The sequence below is a fragment of the Rhea americana genome, unplaced genomic scaffold (assembly GCF_003343005.1).
Source record: "Rhea americana isolate MKP2758 unplaced genomic scaffold, rheAme1 scaffold_215, whole genome shotgun sequence".
Classification (NCBI taxonomy): Eukaryota; Metazoa; Chordata; class Aves; order Rheiformes; family Rheidae; genus Rhea; species Rhea americana.
The window spans coordinates 1,368,097-1,390,540 of record NW_028186305.1 but is presented as its reverse complement, the minus strand read 5'-3'; the positions used below and the strand labels follow the sequence as shown (position 1 = coordinate 1,390,540).

The 22,444-nt window shown below is 48.3% G+C and overlaps 3 protein-coding genes and 3 non-coding genes across 8 annotated transcripts in view; 1 reads left to right on the top strand and 5 right to left on the bottom strand.

The window, feature by feature from the left end:
- LOC146595847 (bone morphogenetic protein 8A-like) overlaps positions 1–2,781 on the top strand; it is a 7,093-nt gene extending 4,312 nt beyond the window's left edge. Inside the window, exons 4-7 of the mRNA XM_085305141.1 lie at positions 8–202; positions 615–694; positions 1,180–1,290; positions 2,008–2,781. Coding sequence (XP_085161267.1) covers positions 8–202; positions 615–694; positions 1,180–1,290; positions 2,008–2,157 — 536 coding nt within the window. The 3' untranslated portion in view covers positions 2,158–2,781. The remainder of the gene's footprint in view (positions 1–7; positions 203–614; positions 695–1,179; positions 1,291–2,007) is intronic.
- A 234-nt stretch (positions 2,782–3,015) lies between these two features.
- On the bottom strand, positions 3,016–7,550 carry PPIE (peptidylprolyl isomerase E). Of its 3 annotated transcripts, none has more exons than XM_085305089.1 (10): positions 7,491–7,550; positions 7,296–7,394; positions 6,696–6,739; positions 6,213–6,239; positions 5,537–5,618; positions 5,151–5,251; positions 4,629–4,752; positions 4,361–4,549; positions 3,326–3,468; positions 3,016–3,235 (listed from the first exon to the last, which is right to left on the bottom strand). In XM_085305089.1, exons 1-10 carry the CDS (start codon positions 7,519–7,521, stop codon positions 3,167–3,169), a joined length of 909 nt encoding a protein of 302 aa, XP_085161215.1. In that variant the 5' UTR covers positions 7,522–7,550; the 3' UTR covers positions 3,016–3,166. The 3 variants fall into 3 exon arrangements, with proteins under 3 accessions (XP_085161215.1, XP_085161217.1, XP_085161216.1); XM_085305091.1 differs by having other exon boundaries at positions 3,362–3,468; XM_085305090.1 differs by having other exon boundaries at positions 4,361–4,546.
- Positions 7,551–8,759: 1,209 nt separating this feature from the next.
- Positions 8,760–22,354, bottom strand: PABPC4 (poly(A) binding protein cytoplasmic 4). Its single transcript, XM_085305088.1, has 15 exons — positions 21,719–22,354; positions 16,126–16,319; positions 15,704–15,819; positions 15,076–15,215; positions 14,717–14,811; positions 13,989–14,126; positions 13,295–13,390; positions 12,502–12,774; positions 12,134–12,221; positions 11,838–11,957; positions 11,148–11,275; positions 10,406–10,499; positions 10,172–10,302; positions 9,986–10,085; positions 8,760–9,112 (listed from the first exon to the last, which is right to left on the bottom strand). The coding sequence occupies exons 1-14, from the start codon at positions 21,909–21,911 to the stop codon at positions 9,999–10,001; spliced, it is 1,893 nt and encodes a 630-aa protein (XP_085161214.1). The 5' UTR covers positions 21,912–22,354; the 3' UTR covers positions 8,760–9,112; positions 9,986–9,998.
- Positions 11,572–11,704, bottom strand: LOC146595845 (small nucleolar RNA SNORA55). Its single transcript, XR_014895860.1, has one exon. It is a non-coding gene; the product is annotated as a small nucleolar RNA SNORA55 (small nucleolar RNA).
- On the bottom strand, positions 12,880–13,008 carry LOC146595844 (small nucleolar RNA SNORA55). The gene has a single exon (XR_014895862.1). It is a non-coding gene; the product is annotated as a small nucleolar RNA SNORA55 (small nucleolar RNA).
- LOC146595843 (small nucleolar RNA SNORA55) lies at positions 13,546–13,678 on the bottom strand. The gene has a single exon (XR_014895861.1). It is a non-coding gene; the product is annotated as a small nucleolar RNA SNORA55 (small nucleolar RNA).
- Positions 22,355–22,444: the final 90 nt, after the last annotated feature.

Genomic DNA, 22,444 nt, shown 5'->3' with positions numbered 1-22,444 from the left:
GCCGCAGGGCGCAGCGTGGAGCCCGGGCTGGCCGGGTTGCTGGGGCGCCGCGCGCCCCGCTCCAAGCAGCCCTTCCTGGTGACATTTTTCCGGGCGAGCCGCGGCCCCGCRCGAGTCACCCGGGCGGCCAAGCAGCTGCGGAAGAGGCAGCCCAAGAAGGCAACCGACCTCCCGCACCCAAACAAGCTGCCGGGGGGTTTTGGTAAGCGCCTCGGGCCGGGACGGGGAAGGGCCCCTAGCCGAAACACGGGGCTCGGCTGTTGCCGCAGTTCAGGGGTGTTTCGTCGGGGCCGGGTTTCTGCCGGCTCCAGGTGAGCTGCGTTTCCCCGGGATGCGGGTTGGGATGCGGGTTGGGATGCGGGTGGTTCCCTGTGGACATGATGCCGGGGAGGCGGGAACCGCCCCAGGTGCTGGGATTTATCCTCCCCCAGGGGACCCGACTCCCGCCAGCAGAGCCAGGGTCTGCCGAGGCTTCTCGGCTCTTTTTTTGCACCAAGGGGACACGGGGGATCCCTCTCCTTTTGCTCCGCCGGAATCAGGTGGGTGGGTGCAGGGGGGCACAGGGCACCCGCGGGTGCCGGCGCTGCTGCCACCGCTGCCCCCTCTCCCCGCAGACGACGGCCACGCCGCCGACGGCAGGCAGGTCTGCCGGCGCCACGAGCTCTACGTCAGCTTCCAGGACCTCGGCTGGCTGGTAACGAACTGCCCCTGCCGCAGCTCACGTTTCTCCGGGAAAAATGAATACCAAAGGAGAGGGGGGGGGAAGGCCATTATAACCTGCTGCCGGGGTGCACAGTGGGGTGCATGGCAGGGTGCACGCTGGGGTGCATGGTAGGATGCACAGCAGGGTGCATGCCGGGGTGCATGGCAGGGTGCACCCCGGGGTGCATGCTGGGGTGCATGATAGGATGCACAGCAGGGTGCACGCCAGGGTGCACGCTGGGGTGCATGCCGGGGTGCATGGCAGGGTGCATGGTAGGATGCACAGCAGGGTGCACGCCGGGGTGCATGGTGGGGTGCACCCCGGGGTGCATGGTAGGATGCACAGCAGGGTGCACGCCAGGGTGCACGCTGGGGTGCACGCCAGGGTGCATGGCAGGGTGCACCCCGGGGTGCATGGTGGGGTGCGCCGCGGGCACCGGGCACACCGCCTCTCCGGCACGACCCTCCTTGATGCAGGACTGGGTGATCGCGCCGCAAGGGTACTCCGCTTACTACTGCGAGGGCGAGTGCGCCTTCCCGCTGGACTCGTGCATGAACGCCACCAACCACGCCATCCTGCAGTCGCTGGTGAGCGCACGCGCCCTCGCGTCCCGCCGCGGCCCTGCCGCGAGCCAGGCCGGAGAGCGGCCGGGGGCTGCCGGAATTTCGTGCCCCGGGAGCGCCCGGCGTCCCCGCCGCGGAGCCGCTGCCGGCGGTTAACTGCGGGTCGCACCGAGCCCTCGCAGGCGGCTTTGAAGGTGTCGCCTGGCGGCGTTTCGTGCCAGCGACCACGGCGCCGAGAGCAGGCGAAGGGTTTTTATTATTATTATTTATTTATTTATTTATTTATTTTTTATGCCCCGCCGGCCCCGGCAGAAAGCAGCTGCCCGCATTCGCTGGCCGCAGGCGCGTGCAGCAGCTCGGCCCGCGCGGCGGCTCGCTCGCTCTTCTAGTGCAATTCCTTAAATTCAGGATATTGCACGGAGCGGGGAAGCGCCGTTGCACTAGCAGCTAGCAGCCTCCCCCCCCCGCCCCAAGCTGCTGCTTGCAGCCGGGAGGCTGACACTGATTTTCCCCCAATTTTTTTTTTTTTTAACCATTCGTGTATCCACAGTCCCGAAATCCCAGCTTAAGGCAGGCGCTGCCCGGCCAGCGYGGTGCCCCGGTCCAACACAAACTGCAGCCCGGGCTGCCAAGAATCGGGGATAAATATTTTTAATGCAAAGCTAGAAATAATCCGCTCATTCAGGCAGGCAGGCGCTGGCGCCCCGGGGGCTCACGGGGGCCGCTCTCCCCCCTCCCCAGGTGCATCTGATGAAGCCCGAAGCCGTGCCCAAGGCCTGCTGCGCCCCCACCAAGCTCAGCGCCACCTCCGTCCTCTACTACGACAGCAACAACAACGTCATCCTCAAAAAGCACCGCAACATGGTGGTCAAGGCGTGCGGCTGCCACTGAGCCCGCGCGCTCCCCACGCCACGCGTCGCGCGGCCTGAGTCGTTGCAAAAAGGGGAAAAAAAATACGTAAAAGTGAAAAATAAGTAATAATATTAAACCCTCGTGACCCTCCGTCCCCAAACTGGATGTAAATAATATAAAACTTTTATTCTCTTATGTACTTAACGAGACTTATAGATATATCTATATATAGAAATATATATATTTTTTATATATATAAATATATATATATATATAAAAAAAAATATATATATGAGAGAGAGAGAGTTTGTGGCCGGTCGCATGTCTGCCTGGGTCGTGGCTGATGTATTTGCCCCTGGAGCCGCTGGCTCACCCGCTTCTGCAATTTTAATTACTATTGGAGGCCATTTAGGCTGCCAGGTAATTGGGGCAGGGGGGGCGGCGGCGGAGCTGCTCCGGGATTCGGCCGGATCCAGCCGCGTGCGTCTACCTAACCCGGCTCAGACCAGCGCTTCTGCGTCCCGAAAGAAAAACACTGGTGGCAGGCAGCGAAGTAGCGGGGTGACTAACCCGCTCCTGTTTACTTAAAGTTGGAAAGAAAAAAAAAGAAAAGAAAACAAACCTCAGCCAATTGGAGGGGGGAAAAAAAAAGAAGAAAAAGAAGCTGTGTTGCGCTACGACACTGTTATAAAATAAACGCCTAGTTTGGAAAGTTAAAAAAAAACGTAGTTTCTCTCGCTGCTTGTTTTTTAATACATGTCACAGCGCAGCAGCGTGCTGCTCCGCGGCGGCGAGTGTGTATGTATATATATATATATATATATATATATATTTTTTAAGGGGGAGGAGCACGGTACGAGGGCCGGCCCCACTCAAACGTCAGGGTTGGCTCCTCGGTATTTTTAAAACTAGGTTTTATTCTTTTTCATTAAGTAGAGAGTCTTTATCCGCCGCCCCAGCAGAGCTGCTCCCGCGGGGGCTCCCCGAGCCTCCCGGCCGGGCTGGAGCCGGCCGCCCCCATCCCGCCGCGCGCGCGCGCGGGCCGAGCTCACGCGTACTCCCCGCAGTCCGAGATGATCACCTTCTGCTTCGGCTTCCCGTCTTTCGTACCTTGAGCCTTAAAGAAAAGAGCAGGGACAAGCCTGAAGGCGAAGGGCAGCAGCAGCGAGCCGGGCACGGCCGCGGCCCGCCCGCTGCCGGCTCCCACCTCGATCTGCCGCACCACGTCCATGCCCTCCGTCACCTCGCCGAACACCACGTGCTTCCCGTCCAGCCAATCTGTTTTATCGCACGTGATGAAGAACTGGGAGCCGTTGGTGTTCGGGCCAGAGTTTGCCATCGATAACAGCCCTGCGGTCAGAAACCTCGGCGTCATCGCGGGGGTGGGCGCAAGGAGCCCCAGCGCGTGACCTGCTGGCAGAGCCCTCCCCAAAACCCCCTCCCAGGCCCCGCAGATTGCTGCCAGTTTTAGGAGTGTCTCTGCAAACTAAACTCCATAGAAATGGTGGAAATGCATTACGCAGAGCAGCGCTTCCAGGCATGAAAGCTGGAAAAGGCGTTAGAGATGACTGTTAGTCTTTTTGTTAGCTGCAGTAATARAAAAGGTGTTTGCAAAGGAGATAAACTTGCTCAGTTTTTGCTGCTTTTCTAGTGCTTGTATTTTTTTTACCATGACATTCTTCCCTTAAAATGGAACAGGAAAGCAGCTTTGGGACTCTGTCTCTGTTACTAAAATAGTGGAATGTAAAAGAGCTCACGGAGAGCAAGAGAATCACGCGTCTCTGCTTGCTGGATGTAGSTGATGCACAACCATCCGATCACACCAGCTTACGCAGCGGGGGAAGCGTTTGGCCAACACAGAGCTCGATTTGGGGCTCTTAGTGTCAACCCAGGCTGGGTTAAGACAAACCAAATTTTGCCTTTGATGGTGTTGAGCCATTTTGAGCTCCCGGCTAAACACATGCGTAGCTTCACTTCTAAGATCTACCCGTTGCTCGGTGCACAGGCACCTGGCCAGCACGCCGCCAGCCCTCCCCGAGACAGCCCCCGCCGAGGGRCAGCGGCTGGAATAAGTGACAGAAGAAAGCCCTCTTCTCCTTCCAGGCTAAGTCTACAGCCCTCTGGCAGCGAGATGCTGGTGGTGCCCCATTGCTTTTGCAGATAATGATGGAGGTCCACCCGAGGGACTAGGAGCTCGTCCGATCCCCAGGAGCCCGCTCCGGGCAGTCGCGGCTGGCCCTACCTGGCCCCGTGTGCTTCAGAATGAAGTTCTCATCATCAAACTTCTTCCCATAGATGGATTTGCCTCCGGTGCCGTTGTGGTTGGTGAAGTCTCCAGCTTGACACATGAACTGGGGGATGATGCGGTGGAAGCTGCTCCCTTTGAAGCCGAAGCCTTTCTCGTGGGTGCAGAGGCAGCGGAAATTTTCTGCTTGGAGCAGGGGACAGAGAAGTGAGAGTCGTATCGCCGTTTGAAGCAGCAACACCAGAGAAGCYGACCCTCTCCTCACCTACGGTCATGGGTACCACATCCGAGCGCAGGAGGATCCGGAGCCGCCCGGCAGGTTTGTTGTCAATCTTGATGTCCATGTAAACCTGAGGGTTGGCTCGGGATTTCTTAGCAGGGGGTTCACCCTGGGCAGCAAAAGGAAAAAGCAAGTTTTCCTGTGCTCTCTCTCCAGAGATGACCGGCCCCAAGCTCTCAGCCTTCAGTACAGCAGAAACTGAGGWGATATCTTCAAAACTCCCCCAAAAACGTAAGCAGTGGCAGCCTAACAGGGCACAAAACTGCAGTACCTTCATGGCGCTCTGCATTTTGGGGAACACAGGCTCTGCCCAAGGCCACCACTCACTCTTGGCTCCATGTTCCTGACAGCTCACAGGACCCAGAGATACCCAAGTGATGATTTACCCACCCCACAACAACATTCAACTAGCACGGGGGGGGGGGGGATACAGGCAGCTCCAGCTACTGTTCCCTCCTCCGCTCAGGGGAGACCCCCCCTTGCTTTTGGCTCATTTATTTTTCCTACCTCCTGCGTTTCTGGCTTGGGGGCCTCTGCTCCCCCCTCCTCCGTGTTCTCCTCCAGAGTCTTCCCCGAAAACTTCTTCAGCCAGTCGTCGTCCGACCAGACTGYGACAGCAGAAGGAAGGGTCAGAGCCGGGGAGCCGAACCCAACGGCCACGCAGGAGCGCGCGCAGGGTCGGAGCTCAGCACGGCCCGGGCAGCACCGACGGCGCGGGAGCATGCGGCTGGCAGCAGCCCACCCCGAAAGACGAGGCGTGCGGATACCCTCACCCACGGCACCCCGGCCGGCGGGGGAGTAACAGAGAGCAGAAAGGAAGGCCGATGCTCGGCGCGAGCGTGAGGCTCTGAGCTGTTCGCGGGGTTGTTTCCCTCTCCCAAGCCCCAACTCACCGGGCCTTGAAGACCCTTCTTTAATCCGCATTGGCTTGGCCAAGTTCACACGGATTGTCCTGCCAAAGAGCTCAGACTCATTCTGTAGAGGAAGAACAAAACAAAGCCCACCAAAAGGTAAAAAATTGCTGTCTCCCCCCAACAGATCTCTGTAGGAGTCAGAGAAAGTTTCCTTTCACTCCCTCCTCCTGATTCAGGACTGAGGGCCCCAGACCTTGCAACCAGACCGCAGGCAACAACAAACAGGCAAATGAAGCAGGGATGAACACAACGGGCAAGGACCTGGTCCACAGCAACACCCGAGCACGGGCCCTCGCCCCCCGGGGCCACACCGGAAGCGGCACCCGCCCCGTTTTTGCAGACAGCTTCACTGACGTTACACACATCCAGCGCTGCCACTAAACCCTGCTGGGATTATTTCTGGCTTGTGTTCGTTCCCAACACCGGCCGCCCAGGACAGCTCGGTGGTGGGACTGCTCCTGTGCTCTCCTTCCCCCCCGGGAGTGGTGCATCGTCGGGCACGCGGATTTAGGAGACAAGAGCCCAACAGGCATTTCTGAACCAATCTGCCTTGTTCCTGCTGGGAGGACGGCGAAGCCCCASGCTGCGAGGAGCAGAGCAGCAGCTACATTTTCCACGACAGCATTCAGCATGCAGATGGGAGCAGAGACCATACCATGTTGTCAATAGCTGCTGCAGCATCCTGTAGAAAGAGGGAAAGAAGATCATTATTGCCATTTCTTCACTTCTTTTTACGTAAAATACTTGGTCGTCTACACCGATATTTGGGAGAGGAGGAGAGAGGTCTTGCCTAACGTAGCCCAGGATAGRTCACGACACCCCATGCTCCAACCAAGGCGAGGACCCACCCACTGCTGCTGAAGAGAAACTGAGCTCTAGGGAAAGCAGGTGGGTGTTTCGGACCAGGAGTGGCCATGCTTCAGCCCAGAATAAAATAGGAAAGCTGGGAACCTGGAAAGGCAGAGCAGTGACTCAACTGCAGCTACTGGAGAACGGTCCACAGCTGCAATAGGTAACCTGCACCTGCTTAGGTCAACTGCAAGACTCCTGCTGCCTTCAGCCAGAGGAACGTTTAGTCCAAAATGCCAGGGGAGGAAGAAGAGATTTCAAATTGCTCAAGTATTTGCCCATTTCTCACCTCTGCCAGCTCAAATTCAATGAARGCAAATCCTCGGTGCTTTTCTGCGGACAGAAAAACGAGCAGTCACAGGGAGCAGAGATGAAGACGTGAGCTCTGGGATGAAGTGGTGAGTCCAGCGTGAGATGAGGAGCCCCAGACTAGGTGGCCAGACTCAGGCCCAGGCCATGAACTCCAGGATGAGATGGCCAACCCCAAGATGAAGCGATGAGCCCCAGGACAAGGTGAAAAGCCCTGGGAGGAAGAACTGAGTCCCAGGATGAGGCAGCCAACCCCAGAATGAAGTGCTGAGCTCCAGGATGAGGTGAGGAGCCCTGGGATGAAGAACCGAGCCTGAGGACCAGGTGGCCAGTCCCACGACGAAGTGCTGAGCCCCGGGATGAGGCCATAAGCCCCAGGGGCGAACTGCGAGCCCCAGGATAAAAGACTGAGCCTTGGGACGTGGTAGTTGGGGCTGGGGGTGAAACTGGTAGCCCCGGGGACGAAACCAGGAGCCCTGGGGTGAAGCCACAAGCCCCAGGACGAGGCCGCTAGCCCCAGGCTGGAGCAGGGACCCCGGCGAGCCCCCTCCTCGCCGCCCCCCCGCCCTGGGCCACGCACCGGTCTCGTAGTCCAGCGGGATCTGGATGTCGGTGATGTCTCCGAAGGGGATGAAGGCGGCGTGAAGCACCTTCTCGTCCACCTCCTCGGCCAGCCCGCCTGCGGGGCGCACAGCACGTTACCGCCCGCCCGCCCCCCCGGGGCTGCCCCGGCGGGGACGGCCCGCGCCCCCCGCCCGCCGGCCCCGGCGCTCACCCACGTACAGCACCCGCTTGGTGGTGGCCATCTTCCCTCCCCGGCAGCCTCCGCCCGGCCCCTGCCCCGGAACCGCACGGCGGCTCCGCCCCGACGGCGCCGGCCCGGCGGCGGCCCCGCGCTGCCTCCCACGCGCTGCCTCCCACGCGCGAGGGGCTGTTGCAGTATTTCCCGCCCCGCGGGCGGCTGCAGCCCCGCTTTTACGCCGCTTTCAAGCGGTCCGGGCGAGCAGCGGTCGGCTGCGGGGCTGGAGTGACAGCGCGGGCGGCCTGAGCCTGAACCTCGGCCGCACGTCGGGGCAGGCGGCAGCTCGGTCACCCGCTGTAAGCGGCGAGCAGGCACCGGCGAGCAGGCACCGGCGAGCAGGCACCGGCGAGCAGGCACCGGCGAGCAGGCACCGGCGAGCAGGCACCGGCTCGGCCTCCCTGCACGGCCCCAGTCGGGCCGGAGCAGCTTGTCCTAGGCTATGTCCAGATTTCCAAGTGATATTCTTGCATATTTTACTACTGTCAGCTGCTCTTAAAGAACAAGACAGATAGGCAAAGTAGCGTTTGCATTGCGAATGAGAAGCCTTTCTGCTTTTCTAGGACATTCCCCTTCCCCAGCTTCCAGTGTTTTACAAGTCTGAATTCAGCCTCAGTTCCGCTAGGGAGCAGCCGTTCTCCATCTGCAGGGCACCGGAGCGTCCTTTCAGCGAGCCCCTTTCTTTGGGTATTTTTCTTTCGAGCTCCTGAGAGAAAGAGCAGTCAGCCCYGACTACTTAGCAGTACTGCATTCTATATACTTATCTGAAAAGTACTTTTTATCTCAGAAGGATCACCCAAAAAGTGWTTTACAAAGCATTTACAAACCTCACCCTGTAGAGTGTAAAATAGCCAGACTACTCTAATGACAGAACCACTAAAATAAAGCATCCAGCTGAACRTGTAGGAAGAATATACCTGAAGAACAGGAGAGAATTTCCTCTCCTCCAGCAGACAAAAAGTGATCAAAACCTCCTTCATGCTTCAYTTGAAAAATACCTCCCGTTGCCTTCTATTATAGTCCCAGTTGGTTAGAGTCACCCTTTGGACACTAACCAAACCCAACACAATCATCCTCTGGCAGAACTTCAGCACAGTTGCTCCAAAGCACTGATTGTCCAAAGTTAACAAGCAGRATAACTTGATTCAGTCAGTTTAACATATCAATCATGTGACAACTACCTGCCAGTTCAATTTGATAAATTAGTGTGATGTAGCTTATTACATTCTAGAGAAAAGACAAACATAGTGAAAGTTTTTATTCCTTTATTGATAAATGCTTTCCAGACTTTCCAACCTGGATTGTTCAGTTAAAACCAAAACCACAAAAAACTTTCAATCAGAAATCCTCAATGTCCTGCTTAAAAAGACAAAGGCTAACTCTGTCCTGACCATAAAGAAACTTGCAAACTTAATTCTGCTTTTGGAAATCTAGAGCTTCATGGAGTTGGCTTTTTAAATAAGATTTTAAAGATTAATTTACAAAATGCAATATAACTATGTGATATGATGCATGGCATTTGAGATCTGCAGGACAGTGAAGAATCTTCAAACATCTTGAGCTGATGTCTATGAAGGGTTATTTGGCTTCTTTGCACCCTGTAATAAAAGAMGACAAGTTACCTGCATGTGGCATAGTTCACACTAGGTTAGTGAAATATCCAGCATTATAAACCATAAGGATTCCAGTATAATTTGCAAGAATTTGTTTTTCAGTTCTGGATAGTATTCACTGCTGATAATTTGATAAGATTCACATTCTTCAGAGAAGCTAATCCGGGGATCCACTCGGAAATTTACTAATGAAATTCAAGAACCCTCATCATTCTTGACCATCATTTGGAGCCGCAACATCTTACAGTGACATCTGACCAGAACAACTTCACAAGAAGTGCTCCAGGTGTTCATAGTAATTCCAGACAAATCCACATGGAAAAATTCATCAACCAAAGCAAAAAGGGCAATGAATCAAAAAACCTTATTCAGAAGTCAAACAAGAGTCAACACTGAACACAGACAGCACTTGCTTGGCCATACCTATGCAATTAAATAACATTCCTGACACAAGTACTTTAGTATACTGCAGGTAAATGATTGTCAGGATAAGGAATTGGTGTTAGAAGCCTATTTAGCCTTGAAGTCACTGAAATGTCTTGTGTGTCTTTTACCTTATTTCYTCGATTAGCAGCTTCAGAAGCCTCATCTCAATATACTATCCTTCCTTGATATGTCAATTGCTAGGAACACTTCAAGAACCCATGCAACATTTTTCTGATGCTTAAATATGAGATTATTGAMGTATACTTCTACAACTTTTACCATAATGATCAGTCTTTCAAAAAGTAGATTTAAAAACAGACAGTGCTGCACCAGGACCTACACAGAGGCTTCAAGACAGGCTACAGGCACTAACTATAACACTTTATTTTTTGATTCTGAAAACTTAGCTGAAGCTGAGGACTAGACACTCACCAGTCTTCCTGGTTTAAGAGGTAGCAGCAACCACGCCCACCTTCTGGGCAGCTTCTTTCTTGGCTTGATGAGCCTGCAACACTGCAACAGCCTCCTCCACCTTGGGTGGAGAAGTTAGAGTGAGAGCTGTTCTCTTGACCAAGGTGTCCCCATCCACACCCCCTCTGAAGGAACAGGCCAATTCACCTTTGACCGAAGGGACTCTGGAGACTCTAGCATGTGCAGCAGCTCCGAGTTGTCAATCTCTAACAGCATTCCTGTGATCTTCCCTGCAAGGCTGGGATGCATAGCTTGAATTAGAGGGAATAAACGCTCTCCTAGAAAAAGAACAGTTCAGACAGGCTAGTCTCAATCRAAATATTCTGAAACCTGAGGGGATTTCCAAAGTAAGAAGCATCTAAAAACTGGAGTTTCACTTACCCAACATCTGTTTCTGCTCCTGGGGAGGGGCAGCAGCCAGCATGGAGGCCGTTAGTGGTTCCTGTCCCTGCACATGTACTGCAGGCTGAGGTGCCTACAGAAGGGCAAAATGAGGTTTCAGAAATAAATGCTAGACTGATTGTTTCATATTTAAAGACAATAAGGTAGGCCCTCCTTCCTCTAAAACATAGCAATCTAAGGTTCACAGCAGTTTCAGAAAAGGGCAGATAAGGTGCCCTTTGCGGACAAACATGCTCCAAGTCCAGCTCTCAAAAACTAGAACGTTGCACAAGGGCACACAGCTTGTAAATATCCTAGATTATAAAAACTCTACCTTGCACTATAAGACAAATGTCATGACAGAGAAAGAAACACTCCTGTCTCCTTTTTGTACAATGCAGCAGTGTACACAGAGAGGCAAGCTGTACCTTCAATGATACCCTAGTGAGAATTCAGCAAAGAGATGAGAGAGAATGAAAGCTAGCAAAAGTGTGAGAGCAAAGAATATCCTTGTAGAAAAGCTCAATAAAAAAGGGCTTAGAAGAGTAAGACAGATGGATCAATTAAGTTGCCCCCCGCAGAGGTATGGGAGGACAACTGTCATTTTTCTCATTCCCAGTTTCTGATCCCTGTCTGGATTATAAAAAGTAGCCTGGAGTTCCTGCAAAAACACTTCATACGTGTGCAAAACCTGTTGGACTGCAGTKAACTACAGACTTCTCAGAGCAGAGCATTGTGTTACCTGCAAAGGCTGTACAGCTGGATGTGGGCTGCGGACACTTGAGGCATATTTATAAGGAGGAACTGCTCGGGGAGCGGGGGCAGCTACTGGCGGACGAGGAGCTAAATTCTGTGCTGCAGTAGCAACGCCTGAAAAAGAAGAGTAGGACAGAATTACACACCCACAGCAATGTGCAGCATGCAAATTGAGATGTCTGGTATTAACTGTTGAACTTTAATTATGCACTGCACAGTCTAATACTGGTTTAGAACCTGGTCTCCAAAAACCCACTGGCTTCTTTAGAAAGGAGTTGTCCTCCCTAACACTAAGCCATGGATTCTACACTTTATTGCAGAGAATAAGTAGAAAATGTCTTAAAAGCAAGTGAATTTGGATGCTTTACTTTGAAAACACCCATTATCTACAGAGTCATTTTCTGAGTGGTAAGTGTTGCAGAGTTGTAGAGATGAGTTCAAGGTGAAAGGACAGCAACCCATCTGGATTTCCGCTGCTTTGCTGTAGCACCAACTGTCCCCAGACCTGCACTGCACAGCAAAGAATGGGAAAGATTCAGGTGCTGTCTCTGCCCCTTGCTCCAGGCAGCCTTCTGTTACCCACATCTGACAACCATCTTCTGAAGTAAAAGTCAACTCCTAATGYCTCCTCCTCCCCTGTGAATGACGGGGAGAGTCTGGAAGGCAGACACCTTACCAACTCGCTGGGCAGCAGCGGGGAGGCCACGAGAGGCCGGAGCATTGCCAGCAGGGGCTAGATGGCGCAGTGCTGGCCGTGGTCCAGACTGGCGCATGGCATTCTGCATTCCCTGAAAGCCTAATGGAAGAAACAAGGGAAAATCCTCAAAAAAAAAAAAATCGACTGGCAATCGGGACAGTTAGCTACAAGCAGCAGGCTGTGGCTGTGCACGGAAATGAAAGCATGCACTGTTCTTGTTGGAAAGTACAGCCAAAAGGGTCATACAATCAAAGCACTGCCTCTAGCATGCTCACCTTGAGGTCTTCCCCCTTGCTGCCAGCGTGGGTTAGGTCTCATCTGCGTCATTTGATTGGGTGCATAGTAAGTGGGTCTGCTCTGAGCCTAAAAAGAGATGTGAGAAGCTCAGAGGGAATATCTAAGTGAGTAACAAACACTGTAGACAATATGTTTTGGCAGTTGTTCCCAGGACTCACTCAATTCACCTAAGAGAGCAAGCAGCTCAGAAGCCATAGAATTAATTCCACTGACTCTGCACCTCTCATTAGGAGCTGCTTGCTTAGTTAGAGGCACAAGAAAGGCTCAGCAGGCTTACTGCAGTTGAACCAAAGGTGCAAGCCAAGTTAGAGCATCCATAAAACCACATTAACTCAGCTCAGCTTACCTGGGGCACAGCAGGCATGAAATATCCCCCAGCAGCAGGTTGAAACTGGTTAATGATTGTGTTGGCAGGCAAGGCTCTCATCCCAGCAATGCGTTGCATGTACTGATTAGTTAGATGGGCCTTTCGCTCTTCTTTCCTTTGTGCAAGTGCAACATACAATGGCTTTGAGCCCACAATTCGCCCATTCATCTCTGTTACAGCTTTCGTAGCTTCCTCTGGAGAGGAGAAGCAGACAAAGCCAAACCCTTTGCTCCGTCCATCTTCCAGCATCACCTGCAGTAAAAAAAAAGAAAAAAAATCAGTTGCTAGTGGAGCAGTACTACAAGAACTAAGCCTAGGAATCTGTATTTTTCCATCCTAAGGAAATGTCAGATTCTCCAGTAGGACAGAACTGTAGAGACAAGTACTCATGAAAGAGGACACATCAGTCTGGATTTACTCCGCTTTTCCATAAGCATGTGTTTCCAGGCCCACACTGAGCAGTAAGGAATGGGAAAGATCAGGTGCAACCTTTAGATGTATGTAGGGGAATGCAGTCAAGAGCCATCTCACGCTTATAGGAGTAATCTCAAACAAGTACATTTGCCATTTCCTGCCTCCTCTTTTGGTCAGGCAATGAGAACAAGTTATTAGTAAAATCCTGCCTCCATCTGCTGAAATCTGCATATTTACTAATCCACATGTTCTCAGAACTCAAATGACCAGGGGATARAAGAACTGCCCTTGAACCCCATGTCAGATACCAGTCCCTTCCTCAGGCCTGGAAATACAATATCGCAAAAGCCCACAATACCTTGGCACTTGTTATTGAGCCAAAAGGTGAGAACTCCTTCCTCAGTTTTTCATCATCTATAGTGTCATCTAGGTTTTTAATGTACAGGTTAACTCCCTAGAAGGGAAAGAATAGTATACATAAGACATCCATATCAATAACAAAAAATCTTGAGCACATTGACTGTTAACAGCCACCTCCCAAGCCTGTTAATTTGTTTAAAAACATTAGTTTAGCAAAACTTCTTCTGTACCCTCAAAACTGAAGGCAATAGATGTTGCAAAGGTGTAGAGACAAGTTCCACTGTGGTGAAAGGGAGTTTGTCTGGATTTCCTCTSCTTTCCTGTTGCATCATGTGTCCCCAGTCCAGCACTATACCGCAAGGAGTGGGAAAGATTCAGATGCAATCTCTAGTGCAATATAGTCCACCATAAATTAGAGACAACAATATAGGATTACATTGTCTCTTCCCGTTCTTTCAGGTATTCCCATTTGAAGGCAATGGAGACTGCATTACACGTTTTCCCTAAACATCTTATCACAACATCAAGACTATGCTCTGATATCCCTTTTGCCTCCAAATAACCATGGAGTTACCTTTATATGTTAACTTGCAGGATGAAAAATCCCACAGGATAGTGAATGGCTCCTTAGCCAATTCCTCTAAAGTCTACCAGCAYTGATACTTAAATTCAGAAAAGGAATAGATTGTTACCTGGTACCGACTGATTCTCTCTTGTTTTAGCTGCTCAAACTTCCTTTTCAGTTCTGCCTGGCGCTCCACTTTCTTCTGTGCTCGGCCTACAAACACCATTTTCCCATTGATATCCTTTCCATTCATTTCTTCTACTGCCTGGGTGGAAGGTTCAAAGAGAAAATTGTCAACTGCTAGAAACGAGACAGTAGCTGATTCTGTTAAGAGCACGATTGTGAAAAGCTCATATCATATTCCCGTCTGCTAATCAATAAGCCAAGGTTGTTGTATGCCCTTTGTGTTGCTCCTGCATAATGCAGGCTAGTTAAAGACAAACTAAAATTATTAGGCTGACAACTTTACCATAAGTGCTGGCCTAACAGCAATCTCTAAATTCCCCACCCCTTCTTGCAGTGAGTGCCAAATTTTGAGAAGCACACTTGCTGGTACAGCTAGACATCTTCCTTCTCCTGAAGTCCTCTTCTGTAGTATTCTTTCAGCAATTAATATTCTGGATTATCCTACTGTATTCTGCATGAATCTAGTAATCTGGAGAAATGCCAACTTCTTGAATTAACATTCTTGAATGTTAAACTAGTAAAGCACAAAAGGGTTTTAGTCCCAAAACCTAGGTGAGGTTAGGCCTCAGGTGGTTTTCTCATTTCAGTATGAACTAACAGACTCCGGTGGTAATCCAGGTAAGTTTTTCTTCTATAAGGATAACCAAGACACATAAAAGTTGGTCATACCTTGTTGGCATCTTCATGCTTTTCAAAACTCACAAAGCCAAAGCCTCTGGATTTTCCAGTGGGGTCTGTCATCACTTTAACGCTCAGAGTCTTACCTGTTACAAAGGGACAGGGTTAGTAAAATATCATACAAAACTATTTTGAGACTATTAAACTGCATATAATAGCCCTAGCCTTCTCTTATCTGTTTGTCAGCCTCTGCCTCCTGTCCAACATTTGGCACAACTACCTATATCTCAACTCTTCCTATTCTTCATCCTCAAAATGACCCAGGTGGAACCATACAGATGGTAGCAGCACTTTCAAATTAACATGAGTTATGACACTCATAGATGCATTAGAAGTGTTTCTGTATTTACCATATTTGCTGAAGAGCTCCTTCAGTCGTTCATCATCCATGTCATCCCCAAAATTTTTAATATAAACATTGGTAAATTCCTTTGCTTTGGCTCCCAACTCAGCTTCTCGCTCTTTACGAGATTTAAATCTCCCAACAAATCTGTAAGGGAAAAAGGACACACAATAAGCAGGCTGTTTTCAAGAATGGAAGAAGTATGTGTGATTTGCAGTGAGACAAAAAATGAGTGTGTAGTAGGAACTGGGAATGGGGACAAGGAAGGGTGACAGGAAAAGAGAAGGACAAAAAGGCCACAGACCAACCAGAAAAAAAAATCACCTGACCTATGGCAAAGAGAAGCAGCCAAGGATGCCCACCCAGCTCTGCAGTGGAGAGAGTATTGGCCACAGAAGCCCACCCCAGCCCACTAGTGGAAAGATAGCAGATCAAGGCTTGGTTAGGGAAACCCAACAGCCCTGTAATGGAGAGATAGCAGGCCATGGCTTGGGCAGGGTCACTCACCAGCCCTGTAGTGGAGAGGTAGCAGGCCAAGGCTTGGGCCAGGAGAACCAGTGCCTTGTGTGTCCCTGTTAATACCGAGATGCATCACGGTTCATGCGATCGTTGCTGCTTCTGGCTGTGACACTCACACTTTGCGGTCGTTTAGCAGCATGCCGTTCATCTTCTCGATGGCTCTATCTGCGGCATCCTGGGTCTCAAAGTGCACAAATGCGTAGCCCTTAGAGCCATTCTCATCACACACCACCTGCACATGTGGAAGGAAACAGAACTGTCAACTCTGAACACACGCAGTTTCTTTTGCCATGCTCAGATACAATGCCAACGTGGGAGAGTACGTTACTGCCAAGAGTCAGAAAAGACAGTGTTTCAAACTGGCACACCTGATACTCAAGTTTGACATAACTTCAGCAATCCTTCACCTTTTGGTCAACTCTGCCTTTTTAGGGATCCCATCCCTCTCTTGGTCAAAGTGTCCCTTTTGCTTTCTGCATTGAATGCATCTGATCATGTCACCATTGTAATAGAATTGGATGCAGTAACCACATCTCACCTTGCAGGACAGAATATTCCCAAATGCTGAAAATGTGTCATAAAGTGCCTTGTTATCAATGGATTTGTCCAGGTTCTTAATGAAGACATTCCCAACCCCTGACTTCCTCAAGGAAGGGTCCCTCTGAGACCACATGATGCGAATTGGTTTTCCTTTGATCACATCAAAATTCATGGTATCTAGAGCACGCTCAGCTGCAAAGAGAAGTCAAGAAGAACAGATTGCTGTGACATGTTAAAGAATAAATGTTTCCATCATGGTGGTGCTACTTTTCTCTGAATTATGCTCAGCTCATGGAGGCAGCTGGGATAATAGGGCTACCAATTCCTGCAACTAGTTTTTGGTTTTTTTTTTTTCTTTTCAAATTTGATTTTTCAAGGAAGGGCTTTGCAGCAAGGTCATTATATATGTTTAATAAGTACACAACAGGTTTAAAAGACAAATTGACATGACAGTAATGTTTTAGCAATCAGAARAGAATGTCAAAATGCCTGGGTTTTATAAACTAGGTATACTCCTAATTATTATAAAAGTAGATTGCTGTATTCGTCAGAAGGAAAGGAAAATGGGGTCAAACTGTTTGACCTGTTTGTTTTCCATGAAGTTCACATTTACCAGTATGCATTTATAATAAGAGAAAAGAATCACCCCTATCAGTTCAGTCAGGGAAAGCGTGCATGAACACGTGGCTGGCTGGAAAGAAGATATGACACAGCCCCTGCAATTCATGTGGTCAGAAAAATGATTCTTAAGTTACTTAACCTAAAGATAACAGCAAGAGTGGACAAAACCTTGGGAAAAAAAACGTACATCTTATCTGATAAACGGGGAAATGTTTTTTTTCCTAAGTTTTAAAACTTCAGCAACACCATTCTAACCTACACCAAAACCCCCCTCCACGAGTCTACTTCTGCTACCTACTGACATATTAAAAGGATCATTACGTACACACATTAGGATCCTGTTCATAAAATTCAGATGCTTGGGACACTTCTATGCCAGCAAACACTCCCAGCATGGAGGGAGCAGAAAAAGAAGAGACCGTTAATCCCCAGCATGAGGCAGGAAAGAGAGATAGGTAAGCATTGAAAAAAATCAGAGAATATTAACAGGGCAGAACCAAGGTTTTCTAATTTTGTTTGGCTTAGTTCTTCCAGCCCACTTTCACCCAAAGATATTTGTTATTGGATTTCACGAGCAGCAAATTCAAGGAAAATACCAACATGAATACCTTCTCCTTTCATGTGATACTGAATTTTTCCTCTACCTGCAATGACAAAACATTTCACAGAACTATCTGCAGGAATTCAAATGGGATATCACATACAAAAGTCTCCTGTACTCCTTGCTTCAAAATCATTTAAAACTACTGCATAGAAAAATATTTCTTAACAATTTTCAGGTGCTTTGAAAATATGACTTTTTGTTGTTGCTTTTTAAATTGAAGCAGTGCTATCAATAGTCTCCCACTGCTTCCCACACCCTCAGCTGAACTTTACTCCTGAAGTAGTCAGACTTGCAAAAGAAAACTAAAAAAATCATTTAAGAATGAAAGTTAGGCTTGTTAGGACTCTACTGTTTAGTCCAAGGTGTTAAATTCAATTAACTGCCTTACTAAAATTATTCTTCAACTGTTATTTTAAATCAACTCAACTCTTCAGTTCTTTCAGCAGTCCATTTCTAGTAGGCACTGCAGAAGACAACTTAGTCCAACTTGTCAAATTTGGCAATGTTTATTTATAGCAGGGAAAGGTCCTCCTGAAGCATGTGTTGGCAAGGACACAAACTAACCGTATATACCATTTGCAGCAGAAGCAGGGCTCCTGTTGAAAGCTGATGAGCAGATGAAGCAGTGGCATGCAATCAGAGAGGATTCTGAAACTCTTTAGCAATTAAGTATACACTAATTATGAACTTATCCCCAATTCTTTCATGCTTTCTAGCATTATTATCTAGAGGTAGATAATGTTGTGCTACTGTTTCAATAGCTTGTTAGTGTTTCTTCATATTTTATACACTGCTTGAAATGCACTCAAGCATTTCTTGTGAGCAGTGCAGTAAGAAAGCCCTGGATAGATTTTCTAGTTTGAGGAACCCTGCCATACGCACAGGTGGAAACGTAATCACATCACACCAGTACCTGAGAACTGCAAAGGACCAGCATGAGTGATGTGAATAACTCAARACTAATGACATCCAACTCATTTCCTTAATCTGAGCAAGGACCTTCTCATTTTCTTCTATTTAAGTCACAAAGCTTCAGCCATTTCAGTTCCCGTATCTATTTCTCTCCCACTGGTTCCTGTCATCCTTCCAGCAGATCCAACTGCAACTCATATATAACATTGCACACACACACTTAATCCCTTTCAGGCTTCCTTTTCATTCCTCTTTCACAGCCTTTTGGATAAAGGAAAACAACCTATAAACACTTCTTGCGGTTTGTCTTGGGCCTCCAAGAATTAGTCCCTCTTACAGGCTCTCTGATGAAGGGCTAAAACACTACTGGAATTAGTCACTGTGGTGCAGCAACATAAAGACAGAACCACACACAGTGAGATTTACCCATTAGAAAACCTGCACAGGGAATTTTACTTTACAGAGACAGCTGCCCTACAAATCTCTGGCTTCTTGCTTTTTATGTCATTAAGCAAAAAAGACCCAACAACAAGAACACACAGCACAAGTTAAACTATTTATTAAGAAATGAGAGGTTAAGTACAAAAGCTCTTTAGCTCCATTTCTTTGAATCACTTTACAACTGTAAATTAGAATAAAAATGATGTAGGCAAGCAAGCATCCTTTCCTTTTAAGTTCACACCTGCATTTACATTCCATTTAAGGAGGACAGAAGAGAAGTATATCTATGTTTCTGTACACCTTTCTTTTACAGAGACAGTTATCTAATCCTAGCTCTAGTTTCCTTCCCAGCTTGGGGAATATGCTGTTTTCTGTGCAGTTCCAGAATATCTTATCTTTATRGTCATATTAAAGTTTCTGTTTCATTATCTGAACTGTCATGCTCATGACTGTCACGTTATGAAACCCAGGAACACAATTAAATTGCATGAGAAACATGAAAAAGGAAATTCAGCTTTTCTTCAAAAAAGTAGTCTTTTCTCTTTCCATTGCCTTACAGTTAGAAAAAAAAAATAATAAAAGACCATAGCTAAGCCTACACTAGCTGGAACTTTGAAACATTTTCTTAATCTGCCTATCACAGTATGACAGATTCAGCGTTCAGCGTTCASTAGTTACTATGCCAAAGAACTGCAGTCGAAGGCAGCAGAGCTCATTTTCACAAAATCTAACCTCTCTGCAGCAGACTACCAGTTAGACAACGCATATCTATAAAGTAACATCTTCCAGCGTCAAGCACCACTACACCATCTGGCAAAAAAACGTAAAGAAAAATGTAGGGTCTGAACTAATTTAGGCATGGACATTCTGGAACTACAAAGCAGGTTTAGGATACAACAGAAACAATCTCCAGGTCATACATTGTCATGCATAACTGGAAAGAGCCCTGGCTGTTACTTCGTTTTGAAACACTGAGCTGCTCTATGGCCACATGGCTTGGTTCCTCTGGTTGTAAGGACAGCATCCTATTTCTCCATACAAAATGGTTAAGATGTAGTTTTCCTCAGATTTATGAAGCATTTACATATTTTTGCATTTCTCTGGCACCTTAGCAGACTATTATACATTGAAATAGTAACAAATATTCAAGAAGTTAAACATACTAACAATGTGTCTGCAAGAACTTGCCTGAAAGTTTTTTGAGCACAAAGTTTCCTAATTGCTGATTACTTTTACGTGCAATTTTGTAGCATCTTAGCAACAATCAATAAACCAAAGCTGATCTCTACGAGGGTACGAGGGCAGTGCTAGAAAACACTCTCCATCTTTTCACAGACTATTTGTAAAATAGACTCCAAATGCATTTCTGATTATGCATTCTTGGGAAATAGAGACTCTTCCTTCCTCAGAATGCCCTCATGCAGACAGTACTGCCACCATAGGAACAAACCCCAAATTTTTGTACTTAACAAGAAAAGGCTCTCATCTTGAAAGAGAAAGATCACAGCCTAGACAAAGGCAGGTACGGCTGGATAACTCTAGCCTTGCTTGTACAGTACATGATCAAGGCAAGGTGGTATCATAAGAGGGAGTCAGAACAGACAGGTCTATCACAGCAGAAGATGACCCTATGTACAGCTGTACAGCCTCTCAGGTTCATTCCTTCTTGCTGAGAAGGTTTAAAACCATCCTTTTTTTTTTTTTTTTTCAAATGCAAAATGGCTTAGCCTACATAAAAAGCACTTCTGGGAGTTGCATGAATGAGAGAATATGCACTGGGGTGAAAGCCAGTGCATATTTTATCAGTCTGTCAAGGGAAAAGATCACAAGTGCTCTGTCAGATAAATCAGCATCCTGAGGAAAGATGTGGAGCTGGTACTCTGACCTGAGATAAAGGATGGAAGCTAGGACAGCACTGGTTCACAATCAGACTATGTAAGATCATATAACATACTGAAGGCAAGAGCTCAGTCCCATATGCCCTACTAGTCTGCAGGAACGCAGTTCTGTTTCTATTTTCTACATTAGAAAGATACTGATCCAAAGTCTATATATTCTCCTATGTAACAAACAGACCACAAACCTGAGAAACTGTAAAGCAGAATGATCTACTACTAACCATAAGAGACTTTATGTGCAGCTGAAGTCTGATGTTGTGAACTGATTCTAGATTGAAGGAAAAAGTTCACATTTGTTTTATCTCTGTAGATGTCTGTATCATGAAGATGTTGCTAACACAGAGCAATACACTTGCACCAGCCAACAAGCGAAGGCTCTGAAATCTAGGGCAGAAAATGCTGACCCAGTTTTCCTCCAGAAAGGACACGTTCCAGAATGACCTCTTCTGTTCCCATCTTTCATAAGCTTCTGCTGCTCAGTAATACCTACTCAAATAGGAGTCAAACTAGAGTATATAAAGAGAACTTGGGCACAGCAAGTCACCATGGATTTTGCATGAGAAATAACAGTTTCACATGCATCGAACATTGTGCTTTTTTTCCCATTATTATAAGAATATCACCTCACAAACTAGAAGGCACACCAGGCTGCTTGCAAAAATACTGTGATCTGTAGTCAATCACATCTCCCATCTTAAATTATAGAGGGTAGGTAGCCAGAGACAGTTAATCAAACTGAATATTTGACCAGGGCTGACTACTACAAAGCTTTCCTGCCAGGACTGACTGCTTGGAGATCCAGATGGACATCCTAAACCTACACAAAAACAAAACAATATGATGGAGATCATTCTTGTATTTGAATCAGAACAAACCCAAGTCTCCAAAGTCTGATGTTAGTGAAAGAGAAACAGTCCTATCTATCAGATGTACTACCAAGATTTGCATTTGCAAAGTATTTTGGAGATACAAAGTAGCAAATGTTCTAGCTTTGCAATTGCAAGCAAGCGGTTACTCACAYCATAATTGCAAAGGTACTTGGTAGTATATACAAACAACAAAGGGTGGGTTAGAGGAAAGAAAAGGGGAAAGAAAAAGCCATAGATATCACTTACCATCTGCTGGCTGCTGGAAGTTGACATAGGCATAGCCTAGGGATCGGCGGGTGATCATATCCCTGCAAACCCGAATGGAGAGGACAGGCCCAGCAGGGCTGAACTTTTCATAGAGCATCGCCTCCGTGACATCGGGGTGCAGGTCACCCACGTACAGCGATGCCATCGGGTAGCTGCTCGCTGCCGTATTCATCTTCCACCCAGCACGTGCTCCCACCACAAACTAAGGGGGGTTTATTCTTGGAGGGGGAGGGGGTTTAAAACAGAGCTTACAGTAAATATCTAAATGAGGCAAAAACTCAAAACGCTGTTTAAAAACCTCACTGAAGGCAGGCCTGCACAAGCAGGGTGTCACYGGAGGGGTTCACAGCGGGGAAGGACACCGGCAGCGCGGGGAGGCGGCCGGCCGCGTGGCCGCACCAGGCCCCGGGGTCTGAAAGCAGCCAGGCAGAGGGGAGGCCTGGAAAGGGGCAAAAGCAAAGTTAGACTTCTCCCACGAGAGCGGGGCTCGGAAATAAAGCCGAAATTCAAAGCTGTCTCCTGATGCCGCAGCTTTTCCCCCTGCAGCTCCGGGGCAAGACTGTCCTGGTAATCTTAAAAGCACTCCCCCCCCCTTTTTTTTTTCTTCTCCTCTTTTTCCCCCCCGTAGCAGTATAATTTATTCCCGATTCTCCAGATCCAAGGCTGTTTTACGTGATTTTTCTGAGGTTAAAAAAAGGGGGGGGG

Excerpts from the sequence above, each read along its gene's own strand:
- PABPC4 (XM_085305088.1), bottom strand. The coding sequence starts at position 21,911 with ATGAATACGGCAGCGAGCAGCTACCCGATGGCATCGCTGTACGTGGGT. Across the intron at positions 16,320-21,718 it reads CTTCCAGCAGCCAGCAGATG|CTGAGCGTGCTCTAGATACC; the intron begins GTAAGTGATATC and ends TTCTCTTTGCAG. Across the intron at positions 10,500-11,147 it reads CAGCTGTACAGCCTTTGCAG|GCACCTCAGCCTGCAGTACA; the intron begins GTAACACAATGC and ends GCCCTTCTGTAG.